General features: G+C 47.6%; 1 protein-coding gene across 1 annotated transcript; it reads right to left on the reverse strand.

Moving 5' to 3' along the window:
* Window positions 1–1,661: 1,661 nt before the first annotated feature.
* On the reverse strand, window positions 1,662–16,879 carry bod1l1 (biorientation of chromosomes in cell division 1-like 1). The gene is made up of 30 exons (XM_030368248.1): window positions 16,614–16,879; window positions 16,210–16,334; window positions 15,781–15,971; window positions 15,100–15,615; window positions 14,624–14,773; window positions 14,034–14,194; window positions 13,781–13,877; window positions 12,904–13,030; window positions 12,730–12,790; window positions 10,521–12,627; window positions 10,287–10,357; window positions 9,950–10,058; window positions 9,632–9,763; window positions 9,498–9,541; window positions 9,150–9,195; window positions 8,963–9,012; window positions 8,705–8,786; window positions 8,505–8,560; window positions 8,119–8,194; window positions 7,042–7,091; window positions 6,415–6,676; window positions 5,706–5,770; window positions 5,432–5,495; window positions 5,149–5,198; window positions 4,947–4,992; window positions 4,713–4,774; window positions 4,284–4,428; window positions 3,462–3,582; window positions 2,973–3,050; window positions 1,662–2,526 (listed from the first exon to the last, which is right to left on the reverse strand). Exons 1-30 carry the CDS (start codon window positions 16,728–16,730, stop codon window positions 2,400–2,402), a joined length of 5,388 nt encoding a protein of 1,795 aa, XP_030224108.1. The 5' UTR covers window positions 16,731–16,879; the 3' UTR covers window positions 1,662–2,399.
* Between the last annotated feature and the right edge of the window lie 207 nt (window positions 16,880–17,086).

Here is a 17,086-nt window from a genome sequence, read left to right on the forward strand (position 1 = left end):
GGTTGTCTGACGGTGACCTTCTGTGGTTGAACTCCCCCGACTGGAATTGGTTTTCTACTCTGCTCACCTATCTATGAGTTTCTATCATTATAACATTGAATAATTGAATACTCAATGCTTCCTTTCTCCACCTTTTCTGTTCTCAATCCAACTTGTGCACCTGCAAAAACTGGAGGTTATAGACAATACGTTATTTTGATGATGCAGTTTAATATTATTTTCAATGTAAGTATAGGAATATCATCCTCTCTCTTTGAGTATATGGATTGGTGGATATAGACGGACAATCTTAAAGATTTATGTCTTATGTATTTTTCTTTGCTCTGCAATTTCACATATAGGCCTACACCATATTATATTAAACTCGTCTCTGCCACAGAATAATTTCAATACTGCGAAATAAATACCAAAAGAAACCATTAAACCACTATTCCTCCCAGCTGCCTGTCTCTATTTCGGTGCCTCTCGCCTGAAACCCTTCTGACGTTTAACACCTGTTAACTTTTACGTGTTGTGAGAGAAGCAGCTGAATAGGCGGCCATTATGTTCCGTGCCAGTCTCGTTGGCCATATCCCCAGTAGAGGAAAGACCACTCCCAACGTGGAGCCCCTTAACCCAGCCGCGAATGGTAAGCGGCTCCACTGTAGCACAACCTCTGCTCAAACCCAATGGTACTTCCATTCCATTCGTCTGATGAAGGCAACCCCCCCCCCACCGTCTTTTCCACAGCCCGCTCAAGAGCTACACCGGGAGCTCGAGCGCTCGGCTTGGCGGTTAAACTGTATCATTAGGAGAAGGTCCCACAGTGCGCGTGTCCATCACGATTGCGTCGAGCTATAGCCAAGGAGGTTTGTTTTGTCACAAGACGTCAACCCCAATCGTTCTTGAGTTGGCCGGGTGCTCAAACTCTCCCAACCACAAAAGTGATACTTGAGGATATAGGCCCTATAGGCCGATGTTATTTTTTTTAATAAACTGGAGAAAAGTATGGTCGGCACGCTAGCCTACAGGAAGGTACGGTAACCAGAAACACGTACGGTAATTGATTGTAAAAAAAATAAATAAAAAATGGTTGGATTTTTTTGGGGGATTTGGTTCTAAGAATCAGTGTCTAAGCCCGACCCTCATAACATCAGCAATTATCAGATTTATTGCCAATCAAAAACTTTCATGGCAAACTATGTTGCCCTCCTCCTTCTCCAAGTCCCTTCAATCAAGTAGGCCTATCTTTGTTTTCTTCTTCTTTGAGTAAGATATTATTTAATACGCAGGAATGTCCCATTTCCCGCAGTGATATTGGTTCGAAGGTTTGATTATGAACACATTGAATGATCGCACATCCAACAGGAAAATGATACTCTGATACACGTTAACATCACGCTAGGCCTACCAAATATAACGTTATACTCAATAGCCCTCTCATTATAGTACTGAACATAATTTAGGAATTGTAATAGATAAAACTACGTGACACACAATAGACATGACATTGTGACTGTAGTGCGGTAAAGTAAGCCTACGTTATAGGGTTAAACATTAGCAAAATATATTTATTTATTTTTCATATTTCGTTTGCGTAAAAATAAATAGGTTGGCTTCATTCACACAAATGACCCATTTCAGACCTTGGTTACTCGTACAATAGAGTACAGTACATGTAGTCTGTTAAAAAAATGTACTTTAATCACATAGAACCAGAGTGTAGGCTAAGAAGCTGAACGTGTTCACATATAGTTGGCAAATACTGTTTTGCTATTCAAACGAGAATTCATACTGAGAACATTAAAAATAAAACATGATAAAAATTGGAGAAAAATGTCTCCGTTACATTCACAGAATGAATAATTATTATTTGATGTCCACAACAATGAAAAAGTATCGACTTGCATCAAATAAACTAAACATTTGAGCAGGTCTCAAAGCTAACCAAAGTGACACTTTCACACCCATGCCTGAAAATCGGACCCAATTACAAGTAAGGCCCTTGATTGGTCAAAAATACTCTCCTTCGCAGGGCATTACTGAATAAATGATGAAATGATGACGCCTGATCGAAGCCATATGGGTTGTACGGCTGCCGAAGGCATTCAGAAGGATTCCTGCTCAAAGCCACCCCCCCCCCCCCAACCATCACAGGGAAGGTATAATACTAACCAGAGAGCTTCAATACCCTTCGCCACAACCCTCGGCTCACTGCCTTGTGTGCAGAATGCCAGTATAAGATCCGCAAAATATAACAGGTGTCCATTTGGTTCTCGAAGGGTGTGAGTTTGACACGGATGTGAAATAATATTTACAATAATAGCATAGCGAATAATAAAAAAAAGGACAAAACGCCCCACAAAGTACGACTAAAAATATAAAGGTTAAAAAAAAAAATGCAGTGCAGTGGTCTATTCTCAGCGCTTGGATCTCTTGGAGGGGGTCTCCTCTGGCTTGGGTGCTGCCCCCCGGGTGCGCACCGCAGGGGGGCTGGCCTCGCGTTTACGAGCCCCCTTGGCTCCGGCGGCCTGGCCCCGCGTTCCGCTGTGTGTGGGGGGGGGGGGGGGGGGGGGGGGGGGATGGACGAGAGACAGAGTCAGAGGGGGAATCATTTAGTTTGGTTAGTAATCGTTTGGCGACGAATACCACTGTTGCGCTCTCTGTCCATAACTTTTAAATGCATGGCGTTAAAATACCGTTTACGAAGCTCAATAATAAACACATCTCAATCATGTAGGACCTCCCTCAAGCTCTATTTTATCCTCATACTTATGGGTAACATCACTTGGTAAGCCGTCGTTGTTATTTTCCACTCAAGCGACTGTTCTACTCAGACGCCCCAACACCCCATCGCCCCCCTTCGCCCTGATCTGAACGGTAAGGAGAGGTGAACGGTATGGACTCAGTAGCCAGGCCCGCGGCGTCCAGGGTTTAGCCCCCGGCTCAACAGGGGGTCCCCGGTGGAACCCGTCAAGGGGGGCCAAACTCACCGCGGCGTGCTGCCCGGGGCCTCCTCCTTCCCGCCGCTGTGCCGGCTGGCGCGGGTCGACGGTTTACTGGGCTTGTTTCTAGCAGCAACGTAAACAGGAGGAAAAACCGGTTACAGGCGGAACTACTGTACCCCCCCCATCCAGGAGCCGCCTCATTGGGGCCAACATGGCGACGGAGGCCAACTCCTCTGTGGCCCTCGTTTATCGGACGCCAAACATTCATATCGATATCAACAGCTTGTTTTTGCATCCAGACGCAGGGTTAATAAACACAGGAAATTGTGCGGAGTTGATAGCCAGGTTCCAGGAATCGGATCGTTGAGATGGCGTTATCTGCCAAGGGGTGGGTGTGTGTGTGTACGTGCGTGCGTGTGTGTGTGTGTGTGTGTGTGTGTGTGTGTGTGTGTACACGCGCGTGTGTGTGTGTACACGCGCGTGTGTGTGTGTACACGCGCGTGTGTGTGTGCGTGTGTGTGCATGTGCGCGTACTTCTCGGCCTCCATGCGAGAAGCTGAGCGCGTAGTTCGGCTCTTGTGATCCCCTTCCTCCTCATCCTCATCTTCCTCCGTGTTCAGCCCGCTCTCGTCTGCCTTCTCTTCCAATTTGTCGGCTAAGATACACAACAAAGAAACAACAAATACATGACGCTGGTTGATGAATCATCATCCAAACAGCTGATATGGAGGTAAAGCTGGACGCTTTAATAAGACTAGATGTACTTTGCTAATCCAAGATGGCAAATTAGGAGTCCAAATCGTCTAGCACTACCAAGAGTTCAAACATTCTGAATATGGGTGACAAGAGTATTAATAAATTATAAAGTTACACAATTACAGGCACTTACAGAAGGCCAAGCAAAATAAGAAGAAAAGCTTTAAAACAAAACAACTTTCAGATTTAAAGCAAACTTGTACGCAACCACTTTAGTGAGGCAACACAGACGTTGCTTGGGAAACACACTCTCTGTTGACGGACCTTCCAGCAAAGCAGAGGAATGGTGCGCAAATCTAAGCCAACGATAAAGGAGGGCTGTGCTCATCCATCACTCGGCTGGCCGCGAGGGGCATCGAGGGCGTTTGGCTTCTGGGGTGGATCAACGGTACCAAACAGCTGGCTGTTACCCAACATAGCGTCAGCTGATCAGAGACAAGACGTGCGCTTTATGAACACGTTCAGTAGAACACCCAGAGCCAGGAACACGTGTTGGCTGCTTGGGAGCTCATGCAGTGAAGGTGAACTCCCCACTGACCCTATTTTGTTATATTCAGGGGTATGACGTCATCTTTAGTTCTAGTGTTTTGACGGCTGTACCTGAGTCTGTGTTGGCGGCTACGGCGGCGGCAGCGGCGGCGGCGGCAGCGGCAGCGGCAGCGGCTGCTGCTTTGGGAGGCCGGCCCCTCCGAGCGGGCTTCTTGGGAGTGGTCTCCTGCTCCGACCGGGGCTGTTCCTCCTCCACCTTCAGACGGAGACACAGACAACCACTCAGTGGAGATCTCTGCCGTACCAAATGTTTGCACTTCATAAGGAGAGAGTACCAGGAGGTACATTGTGAAGCGGATGATTACACAGATGAGGCTAGTTTAATTCTTATTAATCCTCTACACGAAAATACAGTAATGTTAAAGAAACCTATACAAACAATAGTAATATAAAATAATATAAATATTATTTAGTTTCATCGCTGTTTATTTTGCCACACATCCATACGTGTATTCTTTGGTATTTGGTGTATTTGCATACATCTGTCTTGTTATCACTGGAGCCTTCCTGTTTTCCTTCCTCCAGGTCTTCTGATTGGTCGCCTGAGAGGAAGAGAGAGACAAAAAAAACAATCAGATTAACATGTAACCGATTTTTTATAGAATGAGTGTTAAAGATCGTAGATAAGTCAGATCCGTGGGGATGATCTTAAACTTAAAGCACACTGGAACAAATTCAATGTGCATTATTGGTTATGTTGTGTGTGTCTCCAACCGTCGTCTGGGCTGTGTTGTTTCTCCTCTTGCTCCTCGCTGGTCTCCTGTAGGGACAACGTCACAAGCGCAATGAACAGAAGACATCAGGATCTAAACTCTTTTTACCTCAGGGTTGACAAACCACAGCGGGCATGAAAACACAGACATAATGGAACGGTCAACAAAGGTCAGAACATACATATACTGGGAATACAACTCACTTCTGCAGATTTCTGTGTCTCTTCACAACCTTCTGTTTTTGAGGGCTCACCTAGAGAAGCAGTTGGGAGGGGGGGGGGGAGAAACAAAGGCTGAAACAATTCAATTGTGTCACAATCCATTATCTTTTTAGCTGGCCAGCTACCCGACTAGGCTAGTTAGCTGACTAGGCTAGTTAGCTGACTAGCTCCCCAACCACACCGTGTTCGGCACTGGTCTCTCTTTAAATACAAAGCCAGAGATGAGGACCAAGTGGGACGGTAACTGAATTAGAAGCCAGCTCACCAGTTTGGGAGGTAAGCCCAGAATGGGACGGCTCCACTGCATCAATGACACCGCGGGCCTCGGACTGACGAGGCGACAGGAAATAGGTATAAACAGTGAGTTGGTCATCATACCAGCTCGCTCCATACACCCCAATATTACACTATAGTATTAACATATTTGAGTCTGCTGAATGGGTTGTCTCTCTACTCGTCATTCAGGTGCATATCCGATAATAATGAACTGATATTGCATATATTTAACAATAATACAAAAGCTGGGAACAAACTGAAACCTCTTTTTGCTCCAATGGGGTTTCTTCTTTCTCCTCATCTTTCTTCTCATCTTTCTCCTGAACAACTGGAGATGAGAGAAGGAAGGAAAGTGTTATTGTCCTGAATAAAGGATCCAAACTTTGGGCTAGGCCAATACAGTGAGGTTCTGTTATATTTACATGTGCCCTTCTAAACGGATTAAGCTCTGAACATTCATTCCCAGAACAGCCCTGTGAAGGCTCAAGACGAGCCTTACATCCAAAACAATAACTATTTGACAGGTAAGGAAGAGGTCTTTGGTCGATGGAAACACATTGTTGTCAACCGAGCCATGCCACGGCCAAACTGGATGCCTTACAGTTGGGGAAGGATAGTGTCGTGCTTACGGTGTTTGACTCCCAGCTGAAAGGGTTGTGGTCTTGAACTCAAATGTCCACACTCACAGCCTACTTTGTAGGCACCTTGGGCAAGATGTCCGACACCTGCCTGCCACTTTACGATATCCATCTAAAAGACTAAAGTATTTTGTTGCAAGCTGCTAAAAGCCTAAATAATTATTATTAGCCAATTGATACAACCTTACTCAATATCCCCCTTTTGCACAAAAGTAGCGACGCAATTGAAGTCCTAATACTGCTTAATTTCAATAGATCTTTTAACAAAATGATTATTAACCATGATTTCTAGTCCCTAAGAGAGTGGCTAGCCCCTTGATATGGAGACCCTTACTGGTGGTGGTGGTGATGGTGGTGGTAGAGGTGGAGGCGATGGTGTCTTGGGCCTGGTTCGCTGGACGGCGCCCCCTGCGGGTGGGAGTCTCTGCCTTCTTCTCCGCCTCCTTGGGGGGCGTCTCCTCCTCCTCCTTCACCTCCTCCTCCTTCACCTCCTCCTCCTCTCCCTCCTCCGCCCCCTCCGCCCCCTCGGGTCCAGCTCTGGACGAACGTCCTCGGCGGGGAGCTCTGGCCTCCGGGGCCTTGACCTCTTCGGTTTCCTGAGGACAAACAGAATGAAGAGACGAAGGGATTCAAACGTCCAGATAGCCTGAACACTCCTACATGATGGTGGAAATGTTAGAGAAGCGATACAATATATTCAGTCTCTAAGAAATATTATAATAAATTAAATTCACTCATTCATCCGGCAATAGGAATGAGACAAACGAACACAAACAGATTGTAAAGCGTAACGGAGAGACGCAGTGAACGTGAGCTAACCCATCGTTCGAACAAGTTCGAGCTAAGGGCCCCGAAAAGTGCTAGGAGCGAGTAATTGAGCTCGTAAAGCAACCAATTCAAAATGGAGGCCAAACCGCCATGTATTTGTAGTGTTTGGTTTGATTTGATTTTACTTTCCTACCTCGACAGACGGTTGCTCTTGGCCGTCCTTTTCCTCCTTCTCAGCTGAATCTGTAGAAGAATGAAAATGATTACGTTTGCATGTATTTTCACAGGGAGGTCAGGTATTTTCATCGGCTTCAACTGTATTTTCATCTACTCCAGCCGCGCTAATGACAACGTTTAATAATAAAGTACCCTTTTTGTTCAAGTCCTCGTACCGGGAGGGAAAACTATGACCAGGAGAGGTCAACGAGGAGCAATTTACTCTCTAGTTTACGACTAGCACTGGGGAGGCCAAGCATTTAGACCTGTGAGAGACTGTAGAACACTGTGGTGTCCTTCTATAAAAATAACATCTCAGCATATTTCTCACTTAGATGAATAACCAAAACGTTATTCAGGTAGTCGTTAATCTGGGATAATCAGGGGTGCAAACTGGTGAAGGCCCAAAAAGGTGACAACCTTTTAATGCCAGGAAAAAAACTAAAAATGAGCAATGGGTGGTGCCCCCCTCCTATGATTCATGAGATACTTTCTACTAACTCTGTTAAATTGGCACATAAAAGCCCGTCAGTGACATTCAGACCTATATGAAGCAGGGCTAACAATAAAAAAAAGTCAGTCGCATCAATTACAATTAAGATGTATTTATGTGAATTACAAATAACTTAAAAATAATGACATACAATACCCCACCACATTCAACTCCAGTCCAGCCCACCAAAGCACATTACTTGTGCCATTTTCCCTTTGCCTGTACCAGTGCTCTTTCCGATTTTGGGCAGGCGCGCCTCTCTTTGGCTCGCCTGTCCTCCTCCAGTGCAGTCTCCCTGCTTTGCTATATATATATTGCTATATCTTTTTTAACTCGAATCCTAGGAATGATTCTATACAAACGCCATAATATCTCACTGTGAACAGTCTAACTTGTTCATAAGAATGAACTGTAACACTAACCAGCCCTACATGCGACACGGGTCAGATACACACTCTTGAAGTCCCGTGCCGGGCCGTGCAGGTCAATGCATAACCCTGATCCAAAAGTTTCCTTTGACAGAGTATAAATGGAGTATACGTAATAGCAAACATAAAGTACCAGAGTCCTTGCTGCAGGAGGATTTCTGCATTGAAAGCCTCCGCTTGCGGGTCAGTCTCCCCTCCGTTTTATCTTCCTGAAGAACAAAATGAATAGAATTAAGAATACGGATCAGGTGAAGCAGATTATTATTTCACTGAATCGTGTGTCAGTCGTAGGGACCTGTCCAGCTCAACTTGTCGGGCAGGGCATTAACACAGTGTGGTCGGACACACACACACACACACACACACACACACACACACACACACACACACACACACACACACACACACACACACACACACACACACACACACACACACACACACACACACACACACACACACACACCATAAGTGCTATGGCTGATTCAAAGGATAATAGAATCATTTGAAGATATTGACCTTCTGGGACAGGTCCGTGGTCCTCTCCACCTCCTGCTGCTTATCCAAGTCAGAGGCTGGAAGAGAGAAGGCAACCCACAACAAGCCAAGTTGACTCTGAGGAAACTGACTGTTTGTTGATCCATTTCAACTGATGGTTTGTGATCATTATTTAAATTATATGAATGGTCCAGGCGAGGAGATTTAGTGAACACACTCACCGGTATCTTCCGCAGTCTTGGATTCATGTTGATGCTTGGTCCCTTCAACCTCCAGCGTCGGGGCCGGAACATCACACAGCGTCTGTGAAGACGAGATACACGCAACATAATCAATCAAAAGTCTGATTAATATGTGGTTTAGTTAACAATAGCAAACATAATACATCATAGTCAATATCACATTCACCTCCTTTGAAGAACTTTTCAAGTACACGGTTTGAACTAATACTACTGTGTGAATGTTAAGAGATGACTTACATTTTGTGAATCTTTTGTGACCCCCTCTCCCTCCGGAACTGGTTGAACGGCTAACGAAAACATCAAATGTAAATGACAAGAACGTTTTTCTGAACTCGATCATCTACTATACATCAAGAATAGCATTATTAAAAAACGGTCAAAGTTAGATTTTGAACAGAATAAGGAATGATGACTAGCTACTTACCAACGTTGTCAACGTCCACAATTTCCCCAACCTCCATCTCCTCTTCCTATTGGACAGAAACAGACGGCTCAGAAACATAACCCCAACACTAAAAATAGGACTGCAGTAATCCGAGATTTTCTAACCTATGGCAACTCGAAGCGCTTTTCAATTAGTGCTCACATTTACACATTCATAAAACACATTCATAAAAACACATTCATACACCAAAAGGTGTCAGCCAGAACAGCGGCCGCGCCTGGAGGGAGCAGTGGTTATGTGTCTCGCTCAGGGGCCACTTCGCTAGGAGATCAAACCACCAAAATAACAGCTGGCGGAAAGTGTATACATCCACGCCCTGCAGCTCACCTTCGCGCTCATCTCGGCACCCACCACCTCTGGCTTGGGTTCCCCTAAAGGAGGAAGAAGGATCAGATCACAGCATTGAAAAGGAAAGACTGGTATTCTCCTTTCTTTACTTAAATATACACATCGTGCCTCACCAGGTTGGCTGGAGCTTTCAGACTCTTCCGACACATTGGTTGGGAGAGGTTCAGAGCTGATCACCCGGGAGTTGGCGGGCGTTTCTGCCTTCACCTTGGTCTCAAGGTGTTCGGACCCAGCTTCGCCTGCAGCTGAAGCAGTGGTACAATGTCAATCAGAAAACCTTAGACATGAGCCACCACAGTTAAGCACACAGAAAACAGTTTCCCCGAAGTAAATGGCTGCGTCTTTATCACAGAAACCATTTCACCAGGGAACATGTATATTTTATGACAGTTGATGTACTCACAAACCCACATCAGATCAAAACCTCTTACTGTTAATTCCCATTTCCGGTGACAACAGGTCGACAGAGGGCGTTTCTGGTTCTGCTTCCATCTCTGGATCTCTGAGATTTGAAGTCTTGTCGGACTTAATTTGATCAACCTATAATAGAAAGAATAGAGGAACGGTAAACATACATCTGTTTGAATATTATACCGTCAACGTTCAATTCAGTTTAGTTAAATCAAGTTAAAATGAAATACTTAAAAAAAAAAGATTGAATCATGTATTATATTGCACTATTATAAAATGTTTAAGAAGCTATTCAGAACGACCACCAGATATATTTTGGATGCACAGCGTGGCGAGACAGATCATGTGACTTCTCACCTCTGGAACAGGTGAAGGCGCCGTCCGCTCCCTGGAGACCATTGGTTCTTTCTCTGACCTATCAGACGCATCTGTGGAAGGAATGATGTTCAAGTTCAAAATAAATCATACATATATACACGCACACGCACACACACACACACACACACACACACACACACACACACACCTATAAAAAATAGAATATGAATACGTCCTTAAATGACATTTCAAAGTAGAGTATTGTGGCCGTGCCTGTCCTTTGGTCCTTCCTGTCCTCAGGCTCAGCGACCCGGTCCGGGGAGACCGGGGACGGCTCTTCCGCACTTTCAGTCGCGGGTTCGACCCCCGCCACAGGGGGTGCATCAGCGGCCACCCCCTTCCCGGCGTCCCCGGCGTCGCCAGCAGCGGGAGCGTCCCCCCGAGGCACCAGCCCCTCCGCGGTGTCTGCAGGGGGAGGGGGGGGGGCGAAGGGGGCCCCGGCGGACATGATGCTCTCCGGGTCCATGGACAGGAGGGTCAGCGCGGCCTCCGTCATCATCTTGATCTCGGCGTCCTCTGCGTCCGCCGCCACCGGCGCCTGGGAGGGGGGGTCCCGTGTGACCAGGGCGTCCGCCGACGTGCAGATGTCCACCAGGGTCAGCAGGGGGTCCGCCGCCGCGCTGGGCGCCGCCGCCGGCAGACCCTCCAGGTCTCTGAGCCGCGCCTCCGTCTCTCCCTCGCCGGGCTCGGGCGTGATGTCGCTGAGGGCGTCGTCGTACGTGTCGTCGGACGGGGAGGAGGTGGTGGGGACCGTGGTGGTGGTGGTGGTGGTGGGGACGGTGGTGGTGGCGGGGGCGGGGGTGCTGGGGGTGGTCGTGCTGGGGGTCACCGTGGCAACGGCGGGACCGAGGGCGGTGCTGGCGTCCCGGGGGAGCGCCGGTTTCTCGGCTGGCGTTTCGTCCGCCTCGACCACCGGAGAGGGAAGCGAGGACGCCGCCGCCTTGTCAAGCTTGCCGTCGCCCTTGTGACCCTTGTCGTCGCCCTGGTGACCCTTGTCGTCGCCCTGTTGTCCCTTGTCGTCGCCCTGGTGACCCTTGTCGTTGCCCTGGTGACCCTTCGTCGTCTTCTTCTTCGCCTCGGGCCCGTCGTTGTCCTTTCTCTCCGGGATCTTGTCGCCCTTCTCGGCCTTCCTCTTGGCAGCCCTGCGGGTTTCCTCGGGTTTCTCCTGGAGAGGCTCTTCCGGGGCGTGGCGGTTTTCCCTGGCGCTCCCGTCCTTCCCCTTTTCCTTGGCGGCGGCGTCGTGTTTGCCGAGCGGCGGGACCGCTTTACCTTTGACCTCGGCGGCCGGAGCCTTCTTCTCACTCTTGGACGACGACGACGACGACGGACTCTTCACATCCTCCCTGACCTTCGACTTGGACGTCTTCTCCGGGACTTTCCCCTTCTCCGTGAGCTTGGACCTCCGGGGGTCCTTGTCCGCCTCGGAGCTCGACTTGTTGCTCGCCTTCGGAGCCTCGGCGTCGAACTTGGCGGTCTTCTCCCTCTCGCCGTCTCGCCCCTCCGTCTTCCCCTTGGGCTTCTCCGCCGGCCGGTCCCCGGAGCAGCTCTTGGTGCGTCGCAGGAGCTCCTTGGGAGGCTTCTCCTTCCTCTTGGCGCCGTCCACTTCCACCTCCCCGCGCTCCGCCCGGGAGGCGCTAGACGTGTCCGGAGTCAGCGACACCTTGGGGCTTTCACTCTTAGTGGAATTCTTCTCTCCTTTTGGCTTCTCCTTTTCTCTGACCTTCTCCCTCCCCTTCTCCTTCTCCTTCTCTCCCTCTTTCTCCTTCTCCGGTCTGGGGGAGTCCATGGAGGCCGCCTTCCCTTTCTTGGAGGACGCGGGGTCTTTAGACGTCCCCTCGTCCGTCGCACCTTCCAACACGGACCCTCTCCCTTCCCTCGCCGCTCCCGGCGTCTTCTTCTCACCTTTGACCTTTGCCTTTTTCTCCCCTTTCTCCTCAGAAACGGTCGTTTTGGCGGCAGGAGCCTCCTTGTGCGACGCCTCTCCCGTTTGGGCCTCTGCTCGACTTTTCTCGGGCTTCGGTTTGGGTTTCGCGCGCTCGTCCGACACGCTACGATCCTTCTCCTTGCGCTCTTTAGAAACAGAGTCTTTGCGGGAATGCCGGTCGAATTTCCCGGCAGGGCGGTGCTTGAGGGCATCCTGGGAGCCCTGCTCCAGCTCCAGGATGAAGGAGTGCGTGCGGCTCTTCTCAGAGCTCTTTTTGGGTTCGCTGGAGTCCTCGGAAACGCTCCCGCTGTGCCTTCTGCTTCTCTCGTCCAACGACTGCGATTCTTTTCTGATGGACTTTGGCTGCAGGGGCTTCAGCACTCCCGATTTTGATTCCTATTTGGGGAAAAAAACAAAAAAATAAAATCAGATTGATAAACCATATGAACAAAAGGGCCATGGATTAAATCAGTGTTTCAAAAAAACATTTGTTCGTACTCTCTTTGAGCCTTCGCCAACGGAGTCCGATTTCTTCCTGCTTGAGGTGTCGCCCTCTTTCCTGAAGGAAAAGAATGATCCATTAGTCAATCGAATAGAGTGCATCACACAGCTATGTAAACACGCGCTCAGACAGACACATTCAAGCCCGTACACACAGTCCTGGACACACACCGTGAGTCGAGTTTCCTCTTCCTATTAAGGGCCATCTTCTTTTCCAGAACTTTCCGCTCTTTGCGCGCCTGCTTGGCCTGGGGTTCCTCGGCGCTGGGAGAATCGCTGCGCTGCTGCCTCCTCCGGGCTGGGGGGATTAAAGATTAGGGATGCACCGAAATGAAAATTCTTGGCCGAAACCGAAACCGAATATACTGAAACAGTTGGCCGAAGGCCGAAACCGAATACCGAATGTGGCTTTTAATGTTTTTCATTCATTTTGCTTTAATTTTTCACCATTGCATAAATCAAACAATTAAATGTCCTTTATAAACTTTTTTGTCTTGCTTTTCTATAAAAAAAAACAATAAAAAATTTGATACAAAATATTTATTTAATACTGAATGTTTTCTAACATTCCAGCAGACATTATAGCAAGAATTTAAGAACAATGCACCTTTAAATAAATGAGTAAAACTATATATATATATATATATATATTTTTTTTTTACAAAAAGAAAAAAAATGGTCGCTTTATTATGTTCGGCCTTTTTACTTGTTCGGCCGAAACCGAACATTATGTTTCGGTCCATTTTCGGCCGAACATGTTCGGTGGCCGAATATTCGGTGCATCCCTATTAAAAATACACTCTCAGTCGACCAGCACCACGGCACATTGAGTTAGTAAGGCTTAAGGGGAACCCTTCTAATATACGAGAGCACTGCTTCCTTCAGCGTGTTGTGACACGCTGAAGGAAGCAGTGCTCTCGTATATTAGATCCGTGTAGCGCAAGTGTTTCTAACGGACTCAATGGATCACGAGGATCCCTAGAGGACGACCTCATCCCTGGTTCTACAGAAGAACCAGAGGGGAGGGTTCCAGTGGACGGGGCCGCACCTTGCAGCTCGGCCTGCGCTGCTTTCTGCTTGCGCCTCTCCTCCATGCGCTCCCGGTTCTGTTGTCTCTTGAGCAGTCTGTCCTCCTTGTCCTTGGCCTAGCAGAACAGCCATCAGTTCATAGATCTGCCTGGCACGCATGCCTCGTGCACAAATCAATCTTCCGAGTACGTTTCTCTCCATTTGCAAACCGAAAGTAAGAGCATCGACTCAGGCAAAGTACTCAGACAACACGTGGGAGCGGGGGAACTTACTGCACATCTGCGCCGCTCCTCCACGGTGACCTCGTCGTCCGAGTCGCTATAGTAACGGGAGTACAGGAAGGGCTTGTGGACGTAGGCCTTGCGTCTGGGCTTCTGCTCCTTGTCGTCGTCCTCTTTGTCTGCGCTCGCTTCCTTATCCAGTCCTCCTTCACCTTGAGTTTAAGTAGAAAAAATAAAGGTTCAGCCATGAGAAGAAAGGTTACCTTAAGAGGTTGAAAATAACGCGTAGTCATTCGTTGCTTATTCATTATTAATGTTTAGGTATAACGAGGAGTCTCTGTATGTCTCTCCGTCTTTCAATTTTCTTGACAACTGTAGATCCGAACGGCATCACGCTTGATGCGTGCATTGTTCAGTACTCAGGAAGTGCAGTGTTGAGCTTTAAGTTGTTTGGATTTGCGGTTCTCAAGAAAGCTGGACGCAATGATACCGGAGGCCAAGCAATCGGCCCGTTCCAAACAGGAACGCTTTTAACAGATTCTGAACGGTGGAAGGATTTCTTGTAGGACGTCTTGTTTTTTGGTCTTTAATTTTGAATGATATGAAATAAAGCTAAACATGAGGAGGAGAAAGAGACAGACCATCAGACGGGAGCTGGCCCTCGGAGGAGGACGAGGACAGCGGCTGCTCTTCGTCGCTGTCTTCCTCGAAGGAGGACAGGTCGCTGGTGTGCACCGAGCTCACGGTGATGTCACTCAGGCCCTCCAGGTCAGAGTCCTCCAGGGAATACTCTGCCGGGGAGAGACACGTTAGATCCAATCCTTCCTACGGCGGTTCGAATTAAGTGCTGTGGTATTATAATAATAATAATAATAATAATAATAATAATTTGGATACAAATAAACCACCATGGAATCTATAATATACGTTATTATTAATTCACATATAATAATATGTGCCATATCCGACTTCTAATTGCTCGTTAAGCTTTCACGTAAATTGACCATGCAATGCAAGTTTTACACCAAAACAAAATAAAAAAGGCATTGAATAAACAAGTCATTGTAAATAAATGGAGTTTGACGTCAGCAACACCATCCTTCTCCACCCTGCTCACCTTCCTTCAGCCTCTCCCTCGCCTTCTGCCGTATCTGATTGGGGGATTTCAACACGTCGTCGTCCTCCTGCTGCTTCTCCGCGGAGGCCTTCCCGGTCCGGCCGCCTGCCTTGTCCTTCTCCTCGTCGGCCTGCTCCTGGCCTCCTGCCTTCTCCCCCTCCTCCCCGTCCGTCTCCTCCTCTTTCGTCTTCACCTCCCCCGCCTCTCCCTCCTCCTTGCTGGACTCCTGAGACTCCTCCGTCTTGATGTCAACCGCTTGGATCTCTAGCGCCAGTTGAGCTTCCTCTGCCACGTCCGCGGTCTGTCCATCTTGGCTGTGGTCACCCCCTTCTGCTATGACCATGTCATGGTCCCCCTTCTCCCCCTGCATGGGCTCCTCTGAGGTGGGGCCCTTGCGGCCCTTCTCCCCGCTGGGGCCGGCCCAGGAGCTGGCACCCTGGTTCAGGGAGGTGATGGTGTCCAGGATGGACATGGCGTCGCTCGCCGTCGTGGTGGTGGGCGGGGCGGCTGACGGGACTGAAGATAAAAGCCACATAGTGTGATGGTCAGCCTCATGTAACCATCGTACTGCACCAACTGTTAACTGCCCCTAGTGAAAACATACCTTTCTGATTCCAAAACGAATGGAAAATGCATGTTTCTAACTGGCTTTGAATAAGAATAACATCATTATGTGCTCACCTTGCTCCAGAGCACTGCTTTCAGGTTTAACGTCAGCAGAGGAGACTGGGAGGGGAGGCTCTTCGCTATAGCTGCCAGGTGACAGGAATTCCCGGACCACTCGCTCCACCTGCGGCCTGAAGGTGTGGTTGATCTTAGGATCGACCACCTGGGCCACAATCCGGTCAACTCCCTGTTCCAGCATACCAGACCTGAAAAGTAAAACTCAAAATGAAGGTCCCACTACGTGTTTATGATTCACGTGTGATTGATAATGAACACACAAAAAGGTGTGACCATTTATCTTTTATTAGATTTAACATAAGTCGCTTTGTGTAAAAGCGTCTGTTAAATGCCCCAAATGTAAATGTGTACATTGTAGAATATACATTCACTCAAGGGGAAAAAATATAAATGAACAGCGAGGAAGTTCAGGTATGTGTCACGTACTGTAGCACCAACTGTCTTATGTTGTTCCTGAGCTGGTTCTTGTTCAAATGAGGACTCCATGTGTGGTTTGAGAGGTGATTGGAGACAAAGTTGTCAACTCTTTGTTTCAGATTCAGGTAAGCGGGCTGTAAATGACGGTGGAGGAAGAATCTACATTAATATCCACGTTAAACACACACCACCGTACCGTTACAGAAACAGATTGTCTATGATAAATACGATGCAGCCGGGTTGTTGTTATGATTTAAATGTTACGCGGGGTAACCTTTAAATCACAGACAGGTTTTATACACCAGCACATTTCCTGAGGAGCTCGCGAGTTTTAGAGTGTACCAAAACATATATAGATAATACTTTACCAATAAAAAATCCAGATATAAAGTTTACAATTGATTGAACTGTACCTTTGTATCCACGTCTGCCAGGCAGTCCCTCCTAAACTGGTCAAAAAGACCCTGGGTTTTTAAATGATTGACGATCATAGAGACCAACTGCGGGTCACCGGGTGGTAAACCAGCCATTTGGCACTAATAGTAACCAGCTACAGTTAATACAAATTAAAATAGCAATAATAGCTTTCCTCTTTCATTCGTGAACATTCAAATCGAGCACCCGGATTTCTATTATGGTTGTTCAACTTCGAAACAGTGCTTTGACCCGGAAGAAGAAACATTACTACCAATGTTTGGCGCCGCCTAGCGGTATATTCTTGACGGTGACTCTTTAGATATGTAAGGCATAACAAATTAATGGAAGCAATTATTTATGTATTTATTAATATCATTCATCATCATGTTATTTACTCATGTACGAGTTACAGATGAGAGGAAATTTTCTGCAGAACACACTCGATTTAATGTATTAGTTAGAATAATTT

Source organism: Gadus morhua, chromosome 10, assembly GCF_902167405.1.
Source record: "Gadus morhua chromosome 10, gadMor3.0, whole genome shotgun sequence".
In the NCBI taxonomy this organism is placed as follows: domain Eukaryota; kingdom Metazoa; phylum Chordata; class Actinopteri; order Gadiformes; family Gadidae; genus Gadus; species Gadus morhua.

Excerpts from the sequence above, each read along its gene's own strand:
- bod1l1 (XM_030368248.1), bottom strand. The coding sequence starts at position 16,730 with ATGGCTGGTTTACCACCCGGTGACCCGCAGTTGGTCTCTATGATCGTC. Across the intron at positions 14,774-15,099 it reads GAGGGAGAGGCTGAAGGAAG|AGTATTCCCTGGAGGACTCT; the intron begins GTGAGCAGGGTG and ends TCTCCCCGGCAG. Across the intron at positions 14,195-14,623 it reads GGGCCAGCTCCCGTCTGATG|GTGAAGGAGGACTGGATAAG; the intron begins GTCTGTCTCTTT and ends CTTAAACTCAAG.